The sequence below is a fragment of the Populus euphratica genome, unplaced genomic scaffold (genome assembly GCF_000495115.2).
Source record: "Populus euphratica unplaced genomic scaffold, PopEup_1.0 scaffold189.1, whole genome shotgun sequence".
Taxonomy (NCBI): Eukaryota; Viridiplantae; Streptophyta; class Magnoliopsida; order Malpighiales; family Salicaceae; genus Populus; species Populus euphratica.
In genome coordinates, this window is record NW_011500030.1 from 212,527 (window position 1) to 231,512 (window position 18,986).

The following is an 18,986-nucleotide window of genomic DNA, read 5'->3' on the forward strand; positions in this document are numbered from 1 at the left end:
AAAAAATAACTTTATAGATTTTTATAATGGTTTTGATATATTAATATAAAAAATATTATTTTAATTTAAAAGCGTCATGTACAACATTATCAAACACATGTTTGCCAACCATCTAATATTATTACCACTTCACGTTAATATCATAATGATGTGTAGCCCCATAAGTTATAAATTTTGTAATGTAGTTGATATTATAGTAGTTTTTGGGTTGTAATTTGAAGATATAGATTTATAAAAACTATAAATTATAGGCTTTTAAAACAAAAGAGTCTTCAGTGAAACCTTTATAAAATTATATATGTATTAATTAACCAAATAATTTTAAAATTATAGTCAGGGCAAAATATAATTTCAATTACATCTCACTGTACTATCAAACGAACCCCTAACATATAGCTTTTATTAACTATAATTTGATTAATATAGAGTTTCTTTTCAGCAATTAGGACAAAAAAACTGAGGTGCATGGTGAGTTCACTGTATACCTAGATATAAATTATTATTCATTATAAAAGTATAGTTATTATTTAATCTTTTCAATTAAAAAAATCAATAAACTTAATACTGGAGTAAATGGCTTTTTAGTTTGGGTCTCTTAGTCACGATAATAGTGTTTTGAGTTCACAATAGGTTAAAAAATAAATTTTTATATTAAAATATTATAAGTCTTGATTTTCCAATAATTATCAGAATCCAAACAAAAACAAATATTTCAAAACAAATTGGAATGAATATCCGAAGTAAAAAAATAAAAAAAGATCTTAGACACATGCTCCCTTTCCATGTAGGCCATGCACACTAGCCTAGCTTGCATGTTCCAATAACTCCTAATCTTTTTTTTTTTTCTAGTTTTTTTAATTAATTTTTTTTAATATGTACTTTCTTAAAGGGTTTTTTAAGTTATATTTAAATTAATACTTATTTTCTCAGATTTTTTTATTTTGTTTATTTTTTAAAAATAAAGGTTTTTTTTAATTATTTTACTATGTATTTGATTTTTGAAGAGATTATTCTAATTTATCTATAATTTTTTTATGTTTTATGTAAATGAAATTTTATTTTAAAAACAAAAAATGAATAAGATATCTAATATTACAACCTTGCATAATATGTTTTTTTCTTTTATTTTTTTAAATCAATTTTATATGTGTATTTATTTTTATTATCATTTGACCAAATAAAAAAATTAATTTTGATAAATAAATTCATTAAACACAATCAGGTAAATAACTTATATTTGAGGTCAAATATCTTGATTTACACTTGTTTTTCAATTTTTTCAATTTTATCTTTAGTTTTGTTAATATTTTTTTTATTAAAATAGATTATTTTTAATTTATTTAATTATAAATATACACATTAAATTTTTTAGGTAAAAAAAAACCTTGAAAGATCTTATATATTCAAAATGATTTTGTTGAGTTAAAAATATCCAACCCGTACCCAAGCATAACTAAAGTAGTTAGTTAACTATAATATTAGGTGGCCTGTCCAAAATTGCTGGCGCAAGACAGAAGGCACTGGACTTGTGCTTGTTATTGGCCATTGATGATGTAAGAGCTGGGTCTGTTTTCTTGTCTTGAATCGTTTTTCTCCCTCGCACATTTTATTATATATTTGGGTGTAGATTTTATATGAGCTTAATTCGTTTAAATTTATAATCAATCTGTTTATTATTTTTTTATTTTTTTATTTATATTTTTATTTTACAGAGCATTTATCATATATAATTAATATATAAAAACAAACACTCTTGTTTTTAATAATTTAAAGTTTATTTTTTCATTTATTATAATTTTTATTAAAAAATATTAACTTTATTATTAAAAAATTCCTAAATATCACAAAAAAATTATTTTACAAGTGTTGGATCTTCTATCACCACCGATCATCAATTTCTTGAATCTTAAAAAAAATATTAATATAAACATATGATGAATTTCTGTATAATCATTGAAAAAAAAACCTTGTTACTTCCCGAGCATATTAGATGTTTTGATGCATCATGACAGTCTAATTTCAACTGCTAAGAACAATTAAACCATGACTTTGTCGGGACTATGATTTAATAGCTTAGTTTTACGGAGGAGATGTGCTTCTCTTCCCACTAGTTGTTATCTAATTACTTCAATGAATCCAAGATTTATGTTTTTATTTTATAAGAACAATTAAACCATGACTTTGTCGGCACTATGATTTAATAGCTTAGTTTTATGGAGGAGATGTGCTTCTTTTCCCACTAGTTGTTTTCTAATTACTTCTATGAATCCAAGTTTTATTTTTTTTATTTTATTTTTTGTGAGAAAAGAATTTATTAGGATTTGTGATGTAGTGAAGGGAAAGAAAACCCATTTTAAGGTCAACGTATGCCGGCAATCCATGGAACACAGCGTCACTTTCCCATTTTAAAAGTCCCTGCATGGCGAGGTTGCTCTTGAGTCAACAGGCATGCCTCCTATTTTTTTAAATGCAACCTCTTCCACCTGGTTATTGTTCAAAAGGCATGTAAATTTATATTTTGATCTCTTCATTTTAATTTTTTTTACATTTGATATCTTCTATGTTGGTCTAACTTTATTTATTTTATGTTTTAGTTCCTGAATATTAAGCAGTGAGAGCAAGAGTTACTGAAAAATTTAAGAAGAGAAAAAACTCTAGAGTAGCTTGATTCTAGCTACTAATAACTTTTGATTTTAATATTTATAAATTCATATTTTCTATAAAAACTTAATATAAGTGATTTCTGTCTTTAATTATGCTAGAAAAGGTAGATTAGCTCTTCAAAAAAAATTAATTTTATTTGGTTTTTAACTTATTAGTTATTTAGAATGTGATTTGTTGTTGGAAACAAGGTTATAAAGCTCATGAAATGGTTTTTTTTTTTTCATGTGTTTAGATGAAAAATAATTGAAATTTAGTTTTTTAGAGTTTAAAAACTTAAACCTTAATTTTCTAGTCACTAAAACCACCTTTTATGATTGATTTGTTGTTGGAAACAAGGTTATAAAGGCTCATGAAATGGTTTTTTTTTTTATTCATGAGTTTAGATGAAAAATAATTGAAATTTAGTTTTTTAGAGTTTAAAAACTTAAACCTTAATTTTCTAGTCACTAAAACCACCTTTTATGATTATATATATATATATATATATATATATGGAAAATGAATGGCACATTGATTACCAAAGTAGACATGCCCTCACAAAACCTAAAAAAAAAAGGTGGACGGCAACATATTTAGTATTGTGGTGTAGAATACTTTACAAAATAGCTTTTCATTTAAAAATATATCTAAATATTATTTTTTTAGATTTGTTTTATTTTTAACATCAATACATGAAAATCATCAGAAAGAACTCAAAAAATTCATCAATTTAATATTTTCTTTAAACCAAAAATACTTTTAAAACACACCTAAAAATAAAATAAATACATAAATAAAAACCAACACCACCAAACACCCCTACAAAAAAGAAGTTTCGTGACATTCAGCAGCAGTGCAAGTAACAATTACAGCCCAGCATTTCCTTCAGGGCTTTGAGGCCCTCGTAGCAACTCTCATTGTCTTCTTCCCCATATTGTTTGGAAATAATTCACCCGTAACCCAAACTGACAAATCGACTGCATTGAGGACCCTCCATCCCTAATCTCTATAGCCTATGTAACAAATATCTACTTATTCTGGATCACAATCAATCTTAACCCATATCTACCATACATTGCTGCTGGTTTCGAACATTCTAGGGCGGCGCATAGATTTCAGCACCGCAAGGGATATCCATGTCAATTGAGAAACAAAAACTATCAGAGCTACCAAGGGATATCAGACACAATCTCATAACGTTTTCCCTGCGAGGCCTCCACCATAGGTTCCGATCAATGAGAGGAATATTTCCAGCCGAACAGTGTCTTTCCAAGCACGCACACACACAGAGACACGACTGTAAAACAATTGAATTTGCATTTGCGGGCTTATTGGAAATGAAAATAGAAGGGATTTACAGTGGAGAATATATAAATTTCGGCGGAAAAAAGAAAGGGCTGACCGATTCAGCCAACGCCCTAATAAACGTAACAACACTCTCAAAAAAGGTTTCCCCATGTTCATTTATCTCAATCAATTGAGTTTTATCCATGAAGCAGCTCTCAACAATAAAAATACATTCCACATTAGCTATTAATGAAAGAATATAAGAGAGAGAACCTGCCGCAAAGCCATGTTTCTAAGCCAGTGAAATCAAAAGCCATATAAAGAATAAAGTGGGAAGCTATATTCCGTTATAGGAGAAAAAAACCATCTCTCATTTACATATATACACATTTACTGAAGTGGGAAAGAAAATACACGATTAACATATAGAAAAGTTTATTAACTGACCTCTCCATTGAATTGGTTAGTGTAACTACCCACCATATGATATTATTTGCTGATGCTATCATAATCAAGTACTTTGACCAGAAAAGGGCTGGAGAACTCTGAGCCAGTTCAGGCGCAAAGCTCACTTTTCATTCTGTGCACACCTTCTGCAATCTCTAGGCTCTCAAGTGTACTCAAGCACCCAAAAGCTGGCCTCACTGGAGAGGAGAGCTCCATCCCAAATAGTAGTGGAGAAATGGAAATCCCATGTCAATTATTTTTCTACCAATCATCAAGCCATTCAGGAGCATTGAGATCGTCTAAATCTTGTGACTGAGAAGTTAGAGGAGCAGTGCACTCCACAGAGTGACTTTCCAAATGTTGGGCAACCCGAGAGGTTATTTCACGAGGAACAGGAAAGCTTCTATCTCTAATCCCTTTCCAGTCAATACCATCAAACCATGGATGATTTTTTATAGAATCAGGACCTAGGCTTCCAAGTCTTGAACTTTCATCAACTTCAAGCAACTGAAGAGGTTTATACACAAGTAAGAATCTGATGGCTTTAACAATTTACTGCATGAAATGAAAGAAAAATCATGAAAGAGAAAATTTAAACAGTCTCAACAAGACCTGAGTGATGAGCTCAACAGCTTCACGGCTGAAATTAGAAGGAAGATTTAGCTGTCCTTTCGCAATCTTTGCAAATGTATCAAGTTCACTGTCTCTCCACGACCCAAATGGCATTTCACCTTGCAGAATGAAATAGATCAAGACTCCCAATGCCCACCTGCACAACCACAGACAAAAGTTAAAAGCTGTTGCAGATCTTTCAACCAGAATTCAATGGAAAAGGAGGAAACAGAATCACCATAAATAGCAGGCATGGTTGGAACACGCACACCTTCAATTACCATTAAACATTACCCGTGGACTGAACTATAAATATGTAGAGTTCACACTGTGCTCCATGAGAAGAGCAAGACTCTCGTTTCCATTTTTTCCTCTCATGCACATGCTCATATTGAAAAAAAAAAACATTTGCAAATAGTGAAATATGTCTACTTAAAATCTTATTGAACTGCAAGGTTCATTGTAGTGCTAAATGCCATTAGCATATAAAATACAGGAATAATGAGTGCTAGTCCTCAATCATTCATATACCTGAATGATTGTTTTGTTTATTTACATAATTTTAAATTTTATTTTCTTTATGTTAGTTCAGAACAAATATGAGAATTACCATATTCTTGGCATACTGAATCCTAGTTTCCTATTTTCATTAACTCTTCCCGAAAACACAGGGTGATCACTTAACTCAGACTTACGTAAATAAATACTACCGATAGTCATTCACAAAATCTTCAAAAAATACATAAGGAAATAAAGTATGTGATTGCACACAATAATCTCCATGTCTACTTCTCGTAATAGCAGCTAACCTGAACATATAATCAATTAAGTTAAACTAAAATGACTGTTCTGCTCTAAATGGCTAGCTTTAGCACTATATAATTTTAGATTAACATGACCAAATATGTTCACTTCGGTAACAGAAGAGCAAACAGCAAACACAAACAATCATAAAAGATTCCTTTTGGATGCTAAATAAAGCATTTGCTATATTTAAACCAAAGTTCTATTTTAGGTATGAAATGATGGATCAGCACCAGTCAGCAGGAAGACCATGCCCCTTTCCCTGAACTATCTCAGGAGCTAAAGAGTCTGCCATTCCACAAATTGTAAATGTTCTTTCACCAGACAACTTCTTTCCAAACCTGAAATCTACTAGCTACAAGACAACAGAATAAAACAATTAAGCATAATTCATGAAATTCACCTTCCTTCGTAAGTAATAGGAGAAAGTTTACTGTAAAGTAGCATGAAACTGATCTGAATATCTAAGAACATGATGTCAGGTAAAACATAATCCAGAACCAACCTGTATATATCCTGTTCGGTCCAACATTAAGACCTCAGGAGACACCCCTCTGTAGAGAACACCATTCTGAAAACAAATGAAACACAGATGCACTGTAAAAACCTGTAATAATCATATCTGAACAACAACTTCAGGTAAAAGACTTCATTAATCATATCTAAACTACAACATCAGGAATTCAACAGGGAAATGATGAAGAAATGCTTTTAGACAAGAAACCTTATGCAAATCTTCCAAGGCAATAACAACAGTGGCAGCACAAAACCGTGCAGATGGTTCATCAAGTGCTGTGTGAAGTATTGATTCCAATGGGCAAGCAAGGCATGTATTTAGCAATATGGCAGCATGTCTTCTATCTGCACAGGTACATAGAACCTCAGGCACAAAAGCTGAAGTACCCAAACTCTTCATAAGATTCTTCTCTTTCAAAACTTGCTCCTCCTTTCCCAGAGTCTTGATCTTCTGCTTTGAAAACCTTTTCAAACTAAGCAGATTTTCTGAAAGAACAAAAAAGGTGCATTTCATAAGAATCTGTGTGATTCCCATAAACACCAAAGCACACCTGGTATTTTCATCAGCCCCTTTCCATGCAAGCATGTATAGTCATGAAGGTTGGAAAAGTAGGTGCGTGTCAAATTTGCTTATCTTCAAATTACATAGAACACCCAAAGGTTTGAAGATATTATAAAAAATTTAAAAAAAAAACACTTTGTGCCCAAAATTCCCTTACTGTTAAAGGGGTTTTAAAAATAATAAGAGCATTTTGGGCACAAAAAGAGATTTTAAAAGGTTTTCTTGAGGATAGTCCTCATGGAGGGGATTTCTGTCAAATTTCGAACTTTTAGGTGGTCTTTGTAATTTCAGAACCTCAAGGTGGTTATTGTAATTTACCCTAAAAATTATATGCAACCTTGCACTTGTTTATGCTTCAAACCTAGCCAATCAAACAACTGGCCAATGACTGATGGAAAAGAAAATGGTGCGGGATACGAAAAGAGGGAGCTACAGATGAACAGAGCAACCAACCTGAGTCCCTCAAATTTACAAGCCCAACCTCACTGTAATCAGTGGAATATAAAGAATGGCTCCACTCCTATACAGATAACATTATTAGACTATGTCCAGATAATATCTCTATTAAGTATAATATCAGCAGCACAGCAACAGACAGAACATCTCTCACAAGATCAGATAGCCGAATTTCAAGAGGAGCTGCCACATTGGTAATTTCAGCAGATTCCTTGAAAAAATTCAAAGAAGAGCTCCTTGACCTAAATGATGTCAATTAAGAAAAAACACGAAAAAATTTCCGTTGAGGAATAAAAAGACCCACAGAGAGAGAGAGAGAGAAACACTATGAATGTCAATTAAGAAAAATAGTTTCTTTCAGGTACTTAATTCCATACTCGAAATTATAACGTACTTTTCCTCTCCCTTGGAAAGCCTTGCCAAAGGGCCAACAACTGAATCAAATTTCTCCTTTGTCAAGACAGAGCACACACATTCACCAATAGCAACTGCACTTACAGAATCAAAATGTTCACCAAGAAGTTCCCATTCACCGAAATAGCTTCCCTCTTTCTTCTCTAAGGATAGCTTGCTACCACAGTGCAGATAATCATCCTCTTTTTGATTTTCAGACTTCAGACTTCCAACATTTGGACAACTTAATAAGTCCCCATCAAAAGTAATTCTCACTTGTCCTTTTTGGATGATGTGTAATCCAGAGAGACCCTCATCCTGCAATTACGAGTTCAAGAAACATAAATCAAAATGAAACCAGTGTAAGAAAAACATATTCAAGCATACAAGTTTACCATATCAACTATGGTTTGGCCATCTGAGAAGGAAACTTCAGAAAGAGTATCTGCAATATGACTAAGCTGCAAGATTGTCAATTGAGAAAGCAAATCAACAGAACGAAGCAACTTCAGGGATGACAGATTAGAAAATTCTGATGTCAGTATTCCTCGAAAATCCTCTCTTTTTAGAGCCCACAATGTTCCACTCGTCACAGCACGAACAGAGGCCTGGAGAGGCTTGTTGTACCTGCATTTCCATGTATAACAAGGATTATCATTTAAAGAATAAATAAGGAAATAAAACCATTTTAATCTGTTAGGAATGTATCAACAAATTCACAGAATATCACATCATGCACCTACATAAAGGAAAGTGAGGGAAGAGTTCAGGTTACTAAGAGTATTGAATCAATTATGCAAGTGTTTGTAACAATTTGAAACATAGTTTTACAAGTTTACAATCACAAAGCAAACAGAGATCAATTGCTCGGGAACCTGTTCAGTTGACTTCCATTTTTTTTCCTGCTTATGAAAAAAAAAATCAAAGAACGTTTTGAATCCATTTTTTTTCCTGCTTATGAAAAAAATCAAAGAACGTTTTGCAACAACGGAAATATCATAGAGCATGAGTACAAAAGCAATTGGAATTTTAACTCACATCAACGCCAGCTCTCCGAAAGACGATAACTTATCTGCTGTATAGGACTGCAAAACCCTAGGCAATGCTCCATCTTTCTCTTCCTGACATCACATAGCATCAGCAACCAATCCATGGCCCTTCACTCCTCAAAAAACGAAAGATAAGTTGACAGTTTAATGAAGATAGAAATGCAAACCTGAGTTGCCAACACCTCAAATTCTCCACTGCCAACAACATAAAAGCAATCACCTTCACCACCCTGCCAATCATGACCATCATTAAAGTTCTACAGTCAAAATAAAACTCCACCCAGATTGGCTGGCACTAAAGAAGATATTCTGTACTTCTTGCATTTGGTAGTTTGTTTAGGTTCAACCATGCAAACGTAAGGCCAGTATCAAATAGCAATTACCTGCTCCATTTGCAATTGTCTGGTCCTAGAAAAACATATCAGGAAGGCTGCAGGCAGCTCTATGTTTCAAGCATTGTTTTCTGGAGTAGGTTGACCATTTAAAAGCTTTGTTCACGAATTTTACAATGCTAACCAGGTACTGAAAATGCTTTCAGATTCATATCTTCCTTCGATTAACACATTCATGCATCTTATAGCATGTCTAATAGAATGCAATAGCTTGTGATATAATGAAATGGAAGGAGGATATGATCAAGAAATGGTGACCAACATTCCATTACACCAAAAAATATCCATTACAGTGATCATATATTCTTCTATGGTAGTTCCAGCTCATTCAGTCAGCTAAAGAACTCCGTAAAAGTTTTGCTCCAAACTAAAAGAGGAAACAAGGAACAAACTAACCTGTCTAACAACTTCTTCTCCCGGCAGAACTTCAACTCTTTGCATGCAATCCAATAGAACATGACACTGAGTATCAGTAAGCTTTCGGAAGAGGAAATGACCATGCAATGCTCTCTCAATGTGTGCCTGTAGCATATGAATAAGTAGAAACTTAGCACCCATGGATATTCCATGTGAAAACTCCCAAAGAACAGTACCACTTCTCTCTTACACAAGTTCACTTCAAATGCAAGAGTAGATAAGGTACTAAATAATACTTACTTCTTCTTCCCAGGTTTTCCTATGAGCTGGAGATGGAGGAACCCAGAGCTGCCCATTCTCAAGTGAACTCTCAATGGCACGCAGGCGTGCCCGTGACAAATCATGCCTCACGCGAGGGTTCCTAGCATTCCACCCAAAGTTTGCAGGTGATTCTGATCCTGTTACCTCAACAATTTGCGGAACAGGTGGTCGTAAAGCCCCTGGACTTATTGTAGATTGACTAACAGAACTCTGACAATAGGAAAAGGATGAGAAGAAAAAAAAATTGAAGAGTTAAGAAACAAAGAGTAGGAGAAAGAGAGTTTGAGAATTGATGTAAGCAACAAGTCCAGTCCACCTACTTCAGTTAGACCATTAACATGCACAACTATCACTGTGATATCATCTGTACGAGTTTCATACTGTAACCAAAGTCGATATGATTCAGCCACAATTGCAGCACAGGCATCGCGTGGATCTTTATATTTTGCAACCTGGAGATTTACAAGCAGAATAAGAAACTGCAATTGTATATGAAATAAGGAACTGCAGCGGTATCGTTTTTGCAGCATCAGATTTCTTAAAACACAAGAAGAAAAGGAAAATTACCATGTCAACCACAGTTTGACTAGACAAAAACTCAAAAACTCCATCACTAGCAAGCACGAAGAAAGGATGCTGAGGTCCAAGTTCCAGAACAACAATCTCAGGATTAGGCACAACACCAATACTCTCGGCTATCGAATCCCCAATACTCCTAGTGAATGCAGTCCCTGGATACATCCCATTCGAGACCCACAATCTGGGCGGATCCCCATCATCATCGCCCTCTTCATTTCCCCAACACTGAACATGAGGATTTTTCAACCCTTCAATCTGATCCAATGTAAGCACTCTGGCACCACAAAGCTTAACTCTCTCAAGCTCATCAACACGAAATGGAGTCTGATCAATCGACAAATCAACTGCAACTATCTCATTCCCTCTTTCCTCGGCTATAACAGCACGCGAATCACCCGAATTCGCCACGTAAATCGTCCTCCCTCTAACTAAAACAGTTATAGCAGTGGTCCCACTCATAGTATCATCTAAACTATCCGCGTGTAGCTGCGAATTCGTGCTCAAAAACGCAGAGTGACATGCTTCTACAGCATCCACCCGGAACTTCCCGTTCCGTAACAGGTTTTCGCACAATTTCCGCTTAACAAACTGCGAACATGGAGCACCGTATTCCCCATGCCCGTCAAAAACACCGAAGAAATGATCATCCAGACTTGCACCAAATGGAGTGTGGATACAGAAACTATCCTGATTCGCTTTATCTAAGGCGTCAGGATAATACCCTCGCTGCGAGAGGTAGGAGTATTTTAATTCGTAGTTTGCTGATGGGATTTTGACGGTTCTAGATCCGTCAGGAGGGAGGAACTGCGAGGAGACACGTGAGAGTCCTGCAATTCCTAAGTCATGGTTGCTTAATTGGTTGATGTGGTCACGAGTTTCGGATTCGTGCGATGAAGATGATGCAGCAGGGGAGAAGACTGGAATCTCTCCAGCTTTCTGAGTGGTTTCTTGGTGGTTTTGGTTTTTTGCTCTCAGGTCTTTCGGTATGCAGACCTCGCCGATACAGGATCGCGAGTAGACGCAGCCCATTACTCAAGACTCATCAATCAACTTCTGATTTTTTTTCCAAACTTTTTTATTCTCGATCTGGAATCAGCTAGAAAGGAAAGAGAAACAACCGTTCCGGGAAATAAATTTATTATTATTTGTTGTAATATAATAATAGAAATAAAAATAATGAGGGGAGTGAAAGTAGTAGAGCAGTGAGTGGTCATAAAAAAAGGAAGAAGGAAATGCTAGCAGACAAGGAGAAAACTGGATGGATTCTGTGGAGTGATCACCGCTCAGTGGTTTATTGTGACTGTTTTTCCTGGGATTAAACTGCTTATTTTAGCTGGATGAGAGTAGAAGGTGCAGGGTGCGTAATGCGCTTCAGGTGTTTGGTTTGGGTTGTTTTCTCATTCTCTGAGTGAAGGGAGAGTGGGGATTTAATGCCGATTTTCATCCATGTATTCTTCTAGATTCTTCATATTAGACCTTGTATAGTAATAAATTGCAATTAGATCCCTTAATCTACTTGGCAACGCCCATCCTTCCATCCAATTTCATTTGATTTGGTGTTTTTCTAAGAACATAATCTACAATAACTTAATTTATTTTCCTATTCACATGTAAAATTATGCAATTTGAATAAGTAAAAGCGAAACAAGCTAGTCTTTACATCATTAATGAATGCAGCAAACCAACTCCCCCATGGGATAAGTGTAACAGTGAAGTCTATTTCGAGGAAGAAAATGGGGATGATGCTAAGAATAGTAAAAGAAATTGTGATTTAAGGGACATATTTGCATATATTTATAGTACAGGGATCAAAGTGACAGATGAGGAATAGTATGGGGTGAGAACTGCCTCAATAAACAGGGATGGAATTGGGGGATGCAAAGCGCGTAGGATAGGGGGGTGTTGTGATGAATGAATGAATGTATGAATGACACGACGTTGATTTTGACGTAACAGTGCATGTGTGGATTGAGGCAGCTTTTTTGAGGTCAGGTCATGTCACACGCGCTGTTGATTAAAATTTGCTTGTGGATTGCATTTACCAAAGGGGCAAAAAAAATAAAAATATATTCTTCTTCCTGTTATTTGGTGCCTTGTCACCTTGATAGGAAAGTGTCACTGGATGACTCGATGGCTAGTTTGCTTTGCTTGAATGATTGTTAAGCAATTTCTTTGTTGAAAATACGATAAAAAAAATTAAAAAATTAAAATTTTAAAATACACGATTTTAAACACATTCTTAACCACCTTAATTAAAGTTATATTTTTTTAATAATTATAATTCAACTAATTAAATTTTAAAATTATTTTTAAAATATTATTAATTTGAATTTTATAAATCTTATAGTCATTTAATATTTATATAATTGTTAATTTTAAACCTATAAAATTAATTAAAATATATACAAGCTAATTTAAATATTTATATTAATAAAAAAACATTACATTTTTTTATTGTAGATTGCTTTTTAATATTATTTTAATCTTAATATTTTCCATTTCACACATAAATGACATATAAAAATTGTTCAGTAAATAAATTAGATATATTTATTTTTTTATTTTAAAAATATTAAAAAAATTAAAAAAATTTATGTTTTTGTTTAAAATTAATATTTTTAGATATTTTTATATTATTTTGATGCACTAATAACAAAAATAAATTTTAATAAATAAAAAATATATTATTTTAATAAATAAAAAATATTTTAAAAAACAATTATAACTACACTACCAACCATCCATATATACTAGCATGAATGCAGGTAATTTATTTAAAATCCATATAAAGAAAATTGATTTCTATACTTTGGAGGGCTTGATAACATAATATACATACATACATACATACATATATATATATATAGTAGTGCCACTAAAAAAATATAAAAAAATAATGAAATGAGTTTGATATCATAAAATGAGTTTGATATTTTTTTAGGTTATTGAGAGTGTTGTAGGGGTTTTTTTAAAGTATTTTTTATTTAAAAATATATTAAAATAATAAATTTTTATTAAAATAATTATTTTTAATATTATTATATTAAAATAATTTGAAAATACTAAAATAAAATTTAATTTAAAACAAAATAAAATTTAATATTTTTTCAAAAATATTTTTAAAATAAAAAATAAAAGGCCCTTTATGTGAAGGATTTGCCGTATTGATAGCACTAAAACGAGTGTGCTTCGCTTCCCATGTTGCTAAATCTTGAGTGATGTAGTCCAGGGAGAAGATTATAAAATGGTATTTAAAAATACATTATTTTTTAAAAATATTTTTTATTTAAAAAATTAAAATAATATTTTTATTTTTAATATTAGTAAATTAAAACGGTCCAATAATTTTTTTAAAATAATTTTAAATAAAAAATAAACATGTAGATTGCGTCGCAACCCTATGGCCGAAGCAGCCCCGTAGGATAAATCATCACCTCGGCATGAATTGCCTAACCTTATCATTAATGAATGAATTACTATGCTTGTCGTTCAGCTAGGAATGTTTAGTTCTACAAATACCAAAAGCTAAGAGGAAAAGGGAGGCAGGGGAGTGCGTGAATGGGTTGTGTTTATGGGCGTGTATCTATCCAGCAAGCACGGCAATCATTCCTTCAAGTTTGTGCCTCTCACCAGCTACGACTGCCTTCAGTGTACTGCCCGAACAAGAGAGAGCCCGCAACAGAAGATTGAGAGCGCCACCCACGTTCACTCATTATCACCCACCCTTTTTCAAGTGGACATGATATATACACACACGCTAGTTACATGGCCTGCGATGTCATGTGTTAATTTTTTATATAAAATATATTAAAAAAATTAAAATTTAAAAATATTAAATATTTTTATAAAGTTATATCTAAAAGTATTAGGTTTAACTCCAATACTTAATTTAAGAATAATATTTATAATATTAATAATAACATTAAATTTACATGACTCGGATTTAAATGAGTTTGATTGTAATGCTAGATTCAATAATCTTGGATGCAGGTCTGATTAAAAAAAAAATTTCTTCTTTCTATATATTTGTTTTTTTTTCTAGATAACGTGCCGGTGAAATACCATAGACTTGTGACATACTTATGTGTTATCGGTGTTTAGAAAAAATAATATATATATATATATATATATGAAAAACTATTACAATCCACAATATTTTTTTTAAAAAAACTACAAAGCTGAATTCTCAAATATTTAAAAAGTTAAATGAACAAATCTACAACTGTAATTTTCAACCAACTTAATATTAAAAATAATAAAATTAATAAAGAGAATTTAAAAAAAAAATCATGTGAGGAAACATTGTAGTTACCTAGTGTTTTTAAGAAAAAAAAACTACGAAACTCAATTCTTAACCAACTCAATATGAAAAAAATAGAATTTACAGACTATTTTGAGAAAAAAAAACTATGTGGAAAAATACTGTAGCAATCCACGGTATTTTAAAGAAAAAACTACAAAGCTAGATTCTCAACCAGCTCCATATTAAAAAAATAAAAAAAAATAATTATGAAAAAAAACACAAAAAAGAGGAAAATTTTAGGGAAAAAATAGAAAAAAAACATGTGGGGAAAGTTAAAGTTGAATTCTTAACCAGCTCAATATTAAAAAAATCGACAAATATGATTTTTAAAAAAAATATGTGGAAAAACACTACAGCAAGAAAAAAAACAATATGGAGAAACATTGTAACAACCTACAGTATTTTAAAAAAAAAAACTATGAAGCAAAATCAACAAAGACCATTTTGAAAGAAAAAAAAACCATATAGAGAAACATTGTTGTAATTCATAAGTTTTTCTTTTAAAAAACAATGAATAAAAAGAATAAAAATCTAAATAAACTGAGTTAACTCTTCAAAGCAGGTTACCGATCAAACATTGGATTCACGTCATGAAAGTTTGATAACTAAATAGAAAAAAAATTGATGGGTTACTCATAATTAACTAGACTAACCTGTCAAACCTAGAATCCATCTCATGAAAGTTTGATAACTAAATAAAAAAATTAACATTAACAAACTAAATTAAATAAAAAAATTAATTAAAAAAAAAACCAAAACAAACAAAAGGCACCCACCTTTTTACTATAAAATACATTGTACAATTCAAAGTCGAAGGCATAAAAATAGCAAAAAAAACAAAAAGAAATTTTTTTTCTCTAATTAGCCAAATCTAAGATAACTAAAAAAAAAAGGCAACAACCAATAACTAAATACAAAAAAATTATATTAATCAACTAAATTAAATAAAAAAACATTAATTCAAAAGAAAAAATAACAAAAAACATTTATAAAAAGAAAAAAAAATAATAAAAAAATCTAAATTAACTGAGTTAACCCGTCAAACCTAAGATCCATACCATAAAAGTTTGATAACTAAATAGAAAAATATTTAATATCAACAAACTAAATAAAAAAACTGATTAAAAAAACAAAATATATCAGCTTTTTCATCGTGGACTGCATTGTGCAATCCACGGTGAAAGACATGAGAAAAAGAAAAATAAAAAGTTAAAGGCATCAGCCTTTTCACTATGGACTGCATACAACGTTGAAATATAAAATCGAAAGAAAAAAACTAACGAGGAAAAGGAAAAAAATATGAATTAACTGGTTAACCCGTCAAATTAAGTTAACTCATCAAACCTGGGATTCGTGTTAGGAAAGTGTGATAACTAAATAGAAAAATTATTTAATATTAATAAACTAAATTAAAAAAAAGATTAATTAAAAAGGAAAAAGGAAAAGAGAAAAGAACCTACAAGAAAAAAAAATAAAAAATCTGAATCAACTGAGTTAAACCATCAAACACGTGATTCATATCATGAACACTTGATAATTAAATAGAAAAAATTTAATATTAAGAAACTATAGAGAAAAAAATAAACTAAAAGCATAAGTTTTTTCACTATGGACTGTACCGTGCAGTCCATAGAAAAATACTTAAAAAGAAAAAGAAAAAAAACAAAGGCACGCCATGGGTTATTTTTTTATTGCATAAAAAATATCAAAAAATGCCAAGATCTAAAAGTGTTAGGTTTTTCTGCAAATATATACCCAAAAGCCTTGGGTCTGGTCAAGCGACAACACTTGACCCCAGAGTAATATTTATAATATTAGTAATAATATTAAACTTACATTACTTAAGTTTAATCGAGTTTGGCTGCAACATTGGACCCAAGAGCATTGGATGTAGGTCTGCTATAAGATCGTGTCATAAAAGTGTGATAATTAAATAGATTAATTTAAAAAAAAAAACAAAGAAAAAAAACTAATAAAGAAAACGAAAAAAATATAAATTAACTAGGTTAACCCTTCAAACCAGGTTAACCCGTCAAACCTGGGATTCGTGTCGTTAAAGGTTGATAACTAAATAAAAAAAATTGATAGAAACAAAGAAAAAAAACTAATAAAGAAAACGAAAAAAATATAAATTAACTAGGTTAACCCTTCAAACCAGGTTAACCCGTCAAACCTGGGATTCGTGTCATTAAAGGTTGATAACTAAATAAAAAAATTGATAGGTTTACCCAGAATTAACTAGGTTAATCTGTCAAACTAAATCAACTCGTCAAACCTAAAATATGTATTATAAAAGTCTGATAATTAAATAGAAAAAAATTTAACATTAACCACCGAAACTAAATGAAAAAAATAATTAAAAAGAAAAACAATTCTACATTAATTCATCAAATTAGGTTAACCCATCAAACCCGGGATCAGTGTCATGAAAGTTTGACAACTAAATAAAAAATTTAATATTAACAAACTATTCTAGACAAAAAAAATTCATTACAAGAAAAAAAAGGATAAAAAAATTAGAAATAAAATAAACAGCTACAGGACTTTTTAGGATATGTTATAATATAATATAATAATTATAAGAATATAATATATTGATAATGAGAAAAGATAAAAAATATAGGAAAAACTATAATACTTTTTCTATATTTTTTTAGAATATTGTTCATAGTTTTATTAAAACATATAAGAAACTTTTTACCTATCCGAAAATTATTTCTTTATTTATCTCACTTCTTATGAATATTTGGAGTAAACAACTCAAAATTAATTAAAAATCCAGCCCGAGAAATAAAAAAAAAAGGCTGGTTATAATTTTTTTTAAAAAAACTTAGTTAGTTTGATTTTAGCTTCAAATTCAAGAAATTAAAAAATACATATAAGAAATTAAACTGAAAAAAATTAATTTTGACATGTATATCAAACCCAAATAATTTATTTTTTGTCTAAAAAATAAAAAATTTGGTGAAAATGATTCCTTTTTTTATTCATTTGAACTTTTTCAAACTTAATAAAAATAAAATTGAATTAGACTGAACTAAATTAATTGGTTTGGTTCTTTTCATTTGTTCTGGTTGAATTTAAAATTTAAAATTTAAAATTTAAAATTAATTTGTTAATTTTTATATTCAAACAAAACTATTTGAATCGATACTCACCTTTTAATACTATATTAGTAATGTGATCCATACTTTGTCGTGAGCTATATGTGTTTTTTAACAAAAAAAAAATATATCTATTGACTTTTTAAACATGTTTTTCTAGAAAATTAAAAAGTTTATGCATATTTATATTCAAATAAATTAATAGTAATGTGCGTTAATAAATGAAAAGAAAAGAAAATTATAAATAATAACTGAAAATATAACTAAAAAAACTAAGAATACATGCAAATCAAAATATTTTATCTCGTAATATAAGATATTTATCTGTATTTTTTAAAATTATTTATTAAAATATTTTTTTTATTTAATTAAACAATAATAAAAATAGATTTATACACATTAAATTTCTTAAGTTAAGCAAAAAGAAAAAAATCGTGTAAGGTTGAATATATTAAAAATATTATATGAAAATAAAAAAAATTAATTAAAAAATAAAGTTTATCCACACACAAAATCTATATAAAAAAAATTATAGATGAATAAAAAAATCTATTAAAAAATTTAATATATACAAAATAACCAAAAAAATATATTTAAAATAGGTTTTATAAACAAAATAAAAGAAGAAGAAGTGATATTAATTAAATTATAAAAAATAAAAAAACACATTAAGTTTTTTAAAATAAAAAACAAAAGAGAATAAAACAAAAGGTTAGGTTTTGTTAGCGTATGCTTAACCATTATTTGTTTTTGTTGCATCATGTCATTCACTTAAATCGGATAACATGTTGAGGTAAATGACATGTCTTCTAATTTTGTCTAAATTTCAGTTATTATAATGGCATAAAAATTAGGATTTTTGATTTTTTTATTCCTAAAATTTATTTTTAATCTATTTTTTACTAAATTATCTGATAAATATTTTATAAATCATGATAAATTTATTTATAATTTCAAAATTAAAATCAACTTGAATTAAAAAAAATCTTCCAGGGCTTATATTTGTCATTTTATGCTCTTTATAAATTAAAAAAAAAAATACTTGATATAAACTCATATGTTAAATGAAACTTTGTAATATAAATATCAACTATTGATCGCAAACCACATTTTTACATATTAACGTTATCGCGCAAAAGGCAGCCATGTTGCCAGCTGGAG

General features: G+C 30.4%; 1 protein-coding gene across 2 annotated transcripts; it reads right to left on the reverse strand.

The window, feature by feature from the left end:
- Nucleotides 1-4,082: 4,082 nt before the first annotated feature.
- On the reverse strand, nucleotides 4,083-11,779 carry LOC105142425 (protein phosphatase 2C and cyclic nucleotide-binding/kinase domain-containing protein). Of its 2 annotated transcripts, XM_011050052.1 has the most exons (15): nucleotides 10,407-11,776; nucleotides 10,160-10,291; nucleotides 9,819-10,049; nucleotides 9,558-9,683; nucleotides 8,937-8,999; nucleotides 8,759-8,841; nucleotides 8,116-8,347; nucleotides 7,722-8,038; nucleotides 7,482-7,569; nucleotides 7,325-7,391; nucleotides 6,518-6,795; nucleotides 6,299-6,364; nucleotides 6,027-6,148; nucleotides 4,990-5,146; nucleotides 4,083-4,884 (listed from the first exon to the last, which is right to left on the reverse strand). In XM_011050052.1, exons 1-15 carry the CDS (start codon nucleotides 11,445-11,447, stop codon nucleotides 4,639-4,641), a joined length of 3,249 nt encoding a protein of 1,082 aa, XP_011048354.1. In that variant the 5' UTR covers nucleotides 11,448-11,776; the 3' UTR covers nucleotides 4,083-4,638. The 2 variants fall into 2 exon arrangements, 1 of the variants encoding a protein (XP_011048354.1); XR_845555.1 differs by lacking the exons at nucleotides 4,083-4,884; nucleotides 4,990-5,146; nucleotides 6,027-6,148; nucleotides 6,299-6,364 and having other exon boundaries at nucleotides 6,589-6,795; nucleotides 7,705-8,038; nucleotides 10,407-11,779.
- Nucleotides 11,780-18,986: the final 7,207 nt, after the last annotated feature.

Coding starts and splice junctions, on each gene's coding strand:
- LOC105142425 (XM_011050052.1), bottom strand. CDS start 11,447: ATGGGCTGCGTCTACTCGCGATCCTGTATCGGCGAGGTCTGCATACCG. Junction 8,348..8,758: donor TTCGGAGAGCTGGCGTTGAT/GTGAGTTAAAAT, acceptor ATGGAAATGCAG/GTACAACAAGCCTCTCCAGG. Junction 8,039..8,115: donor GCCAAACCATAGTTGATATG/GTAAACTTGTAT, acceptor TCGTAATTGCAG/GATGAGGGTCTCTCTGGATT.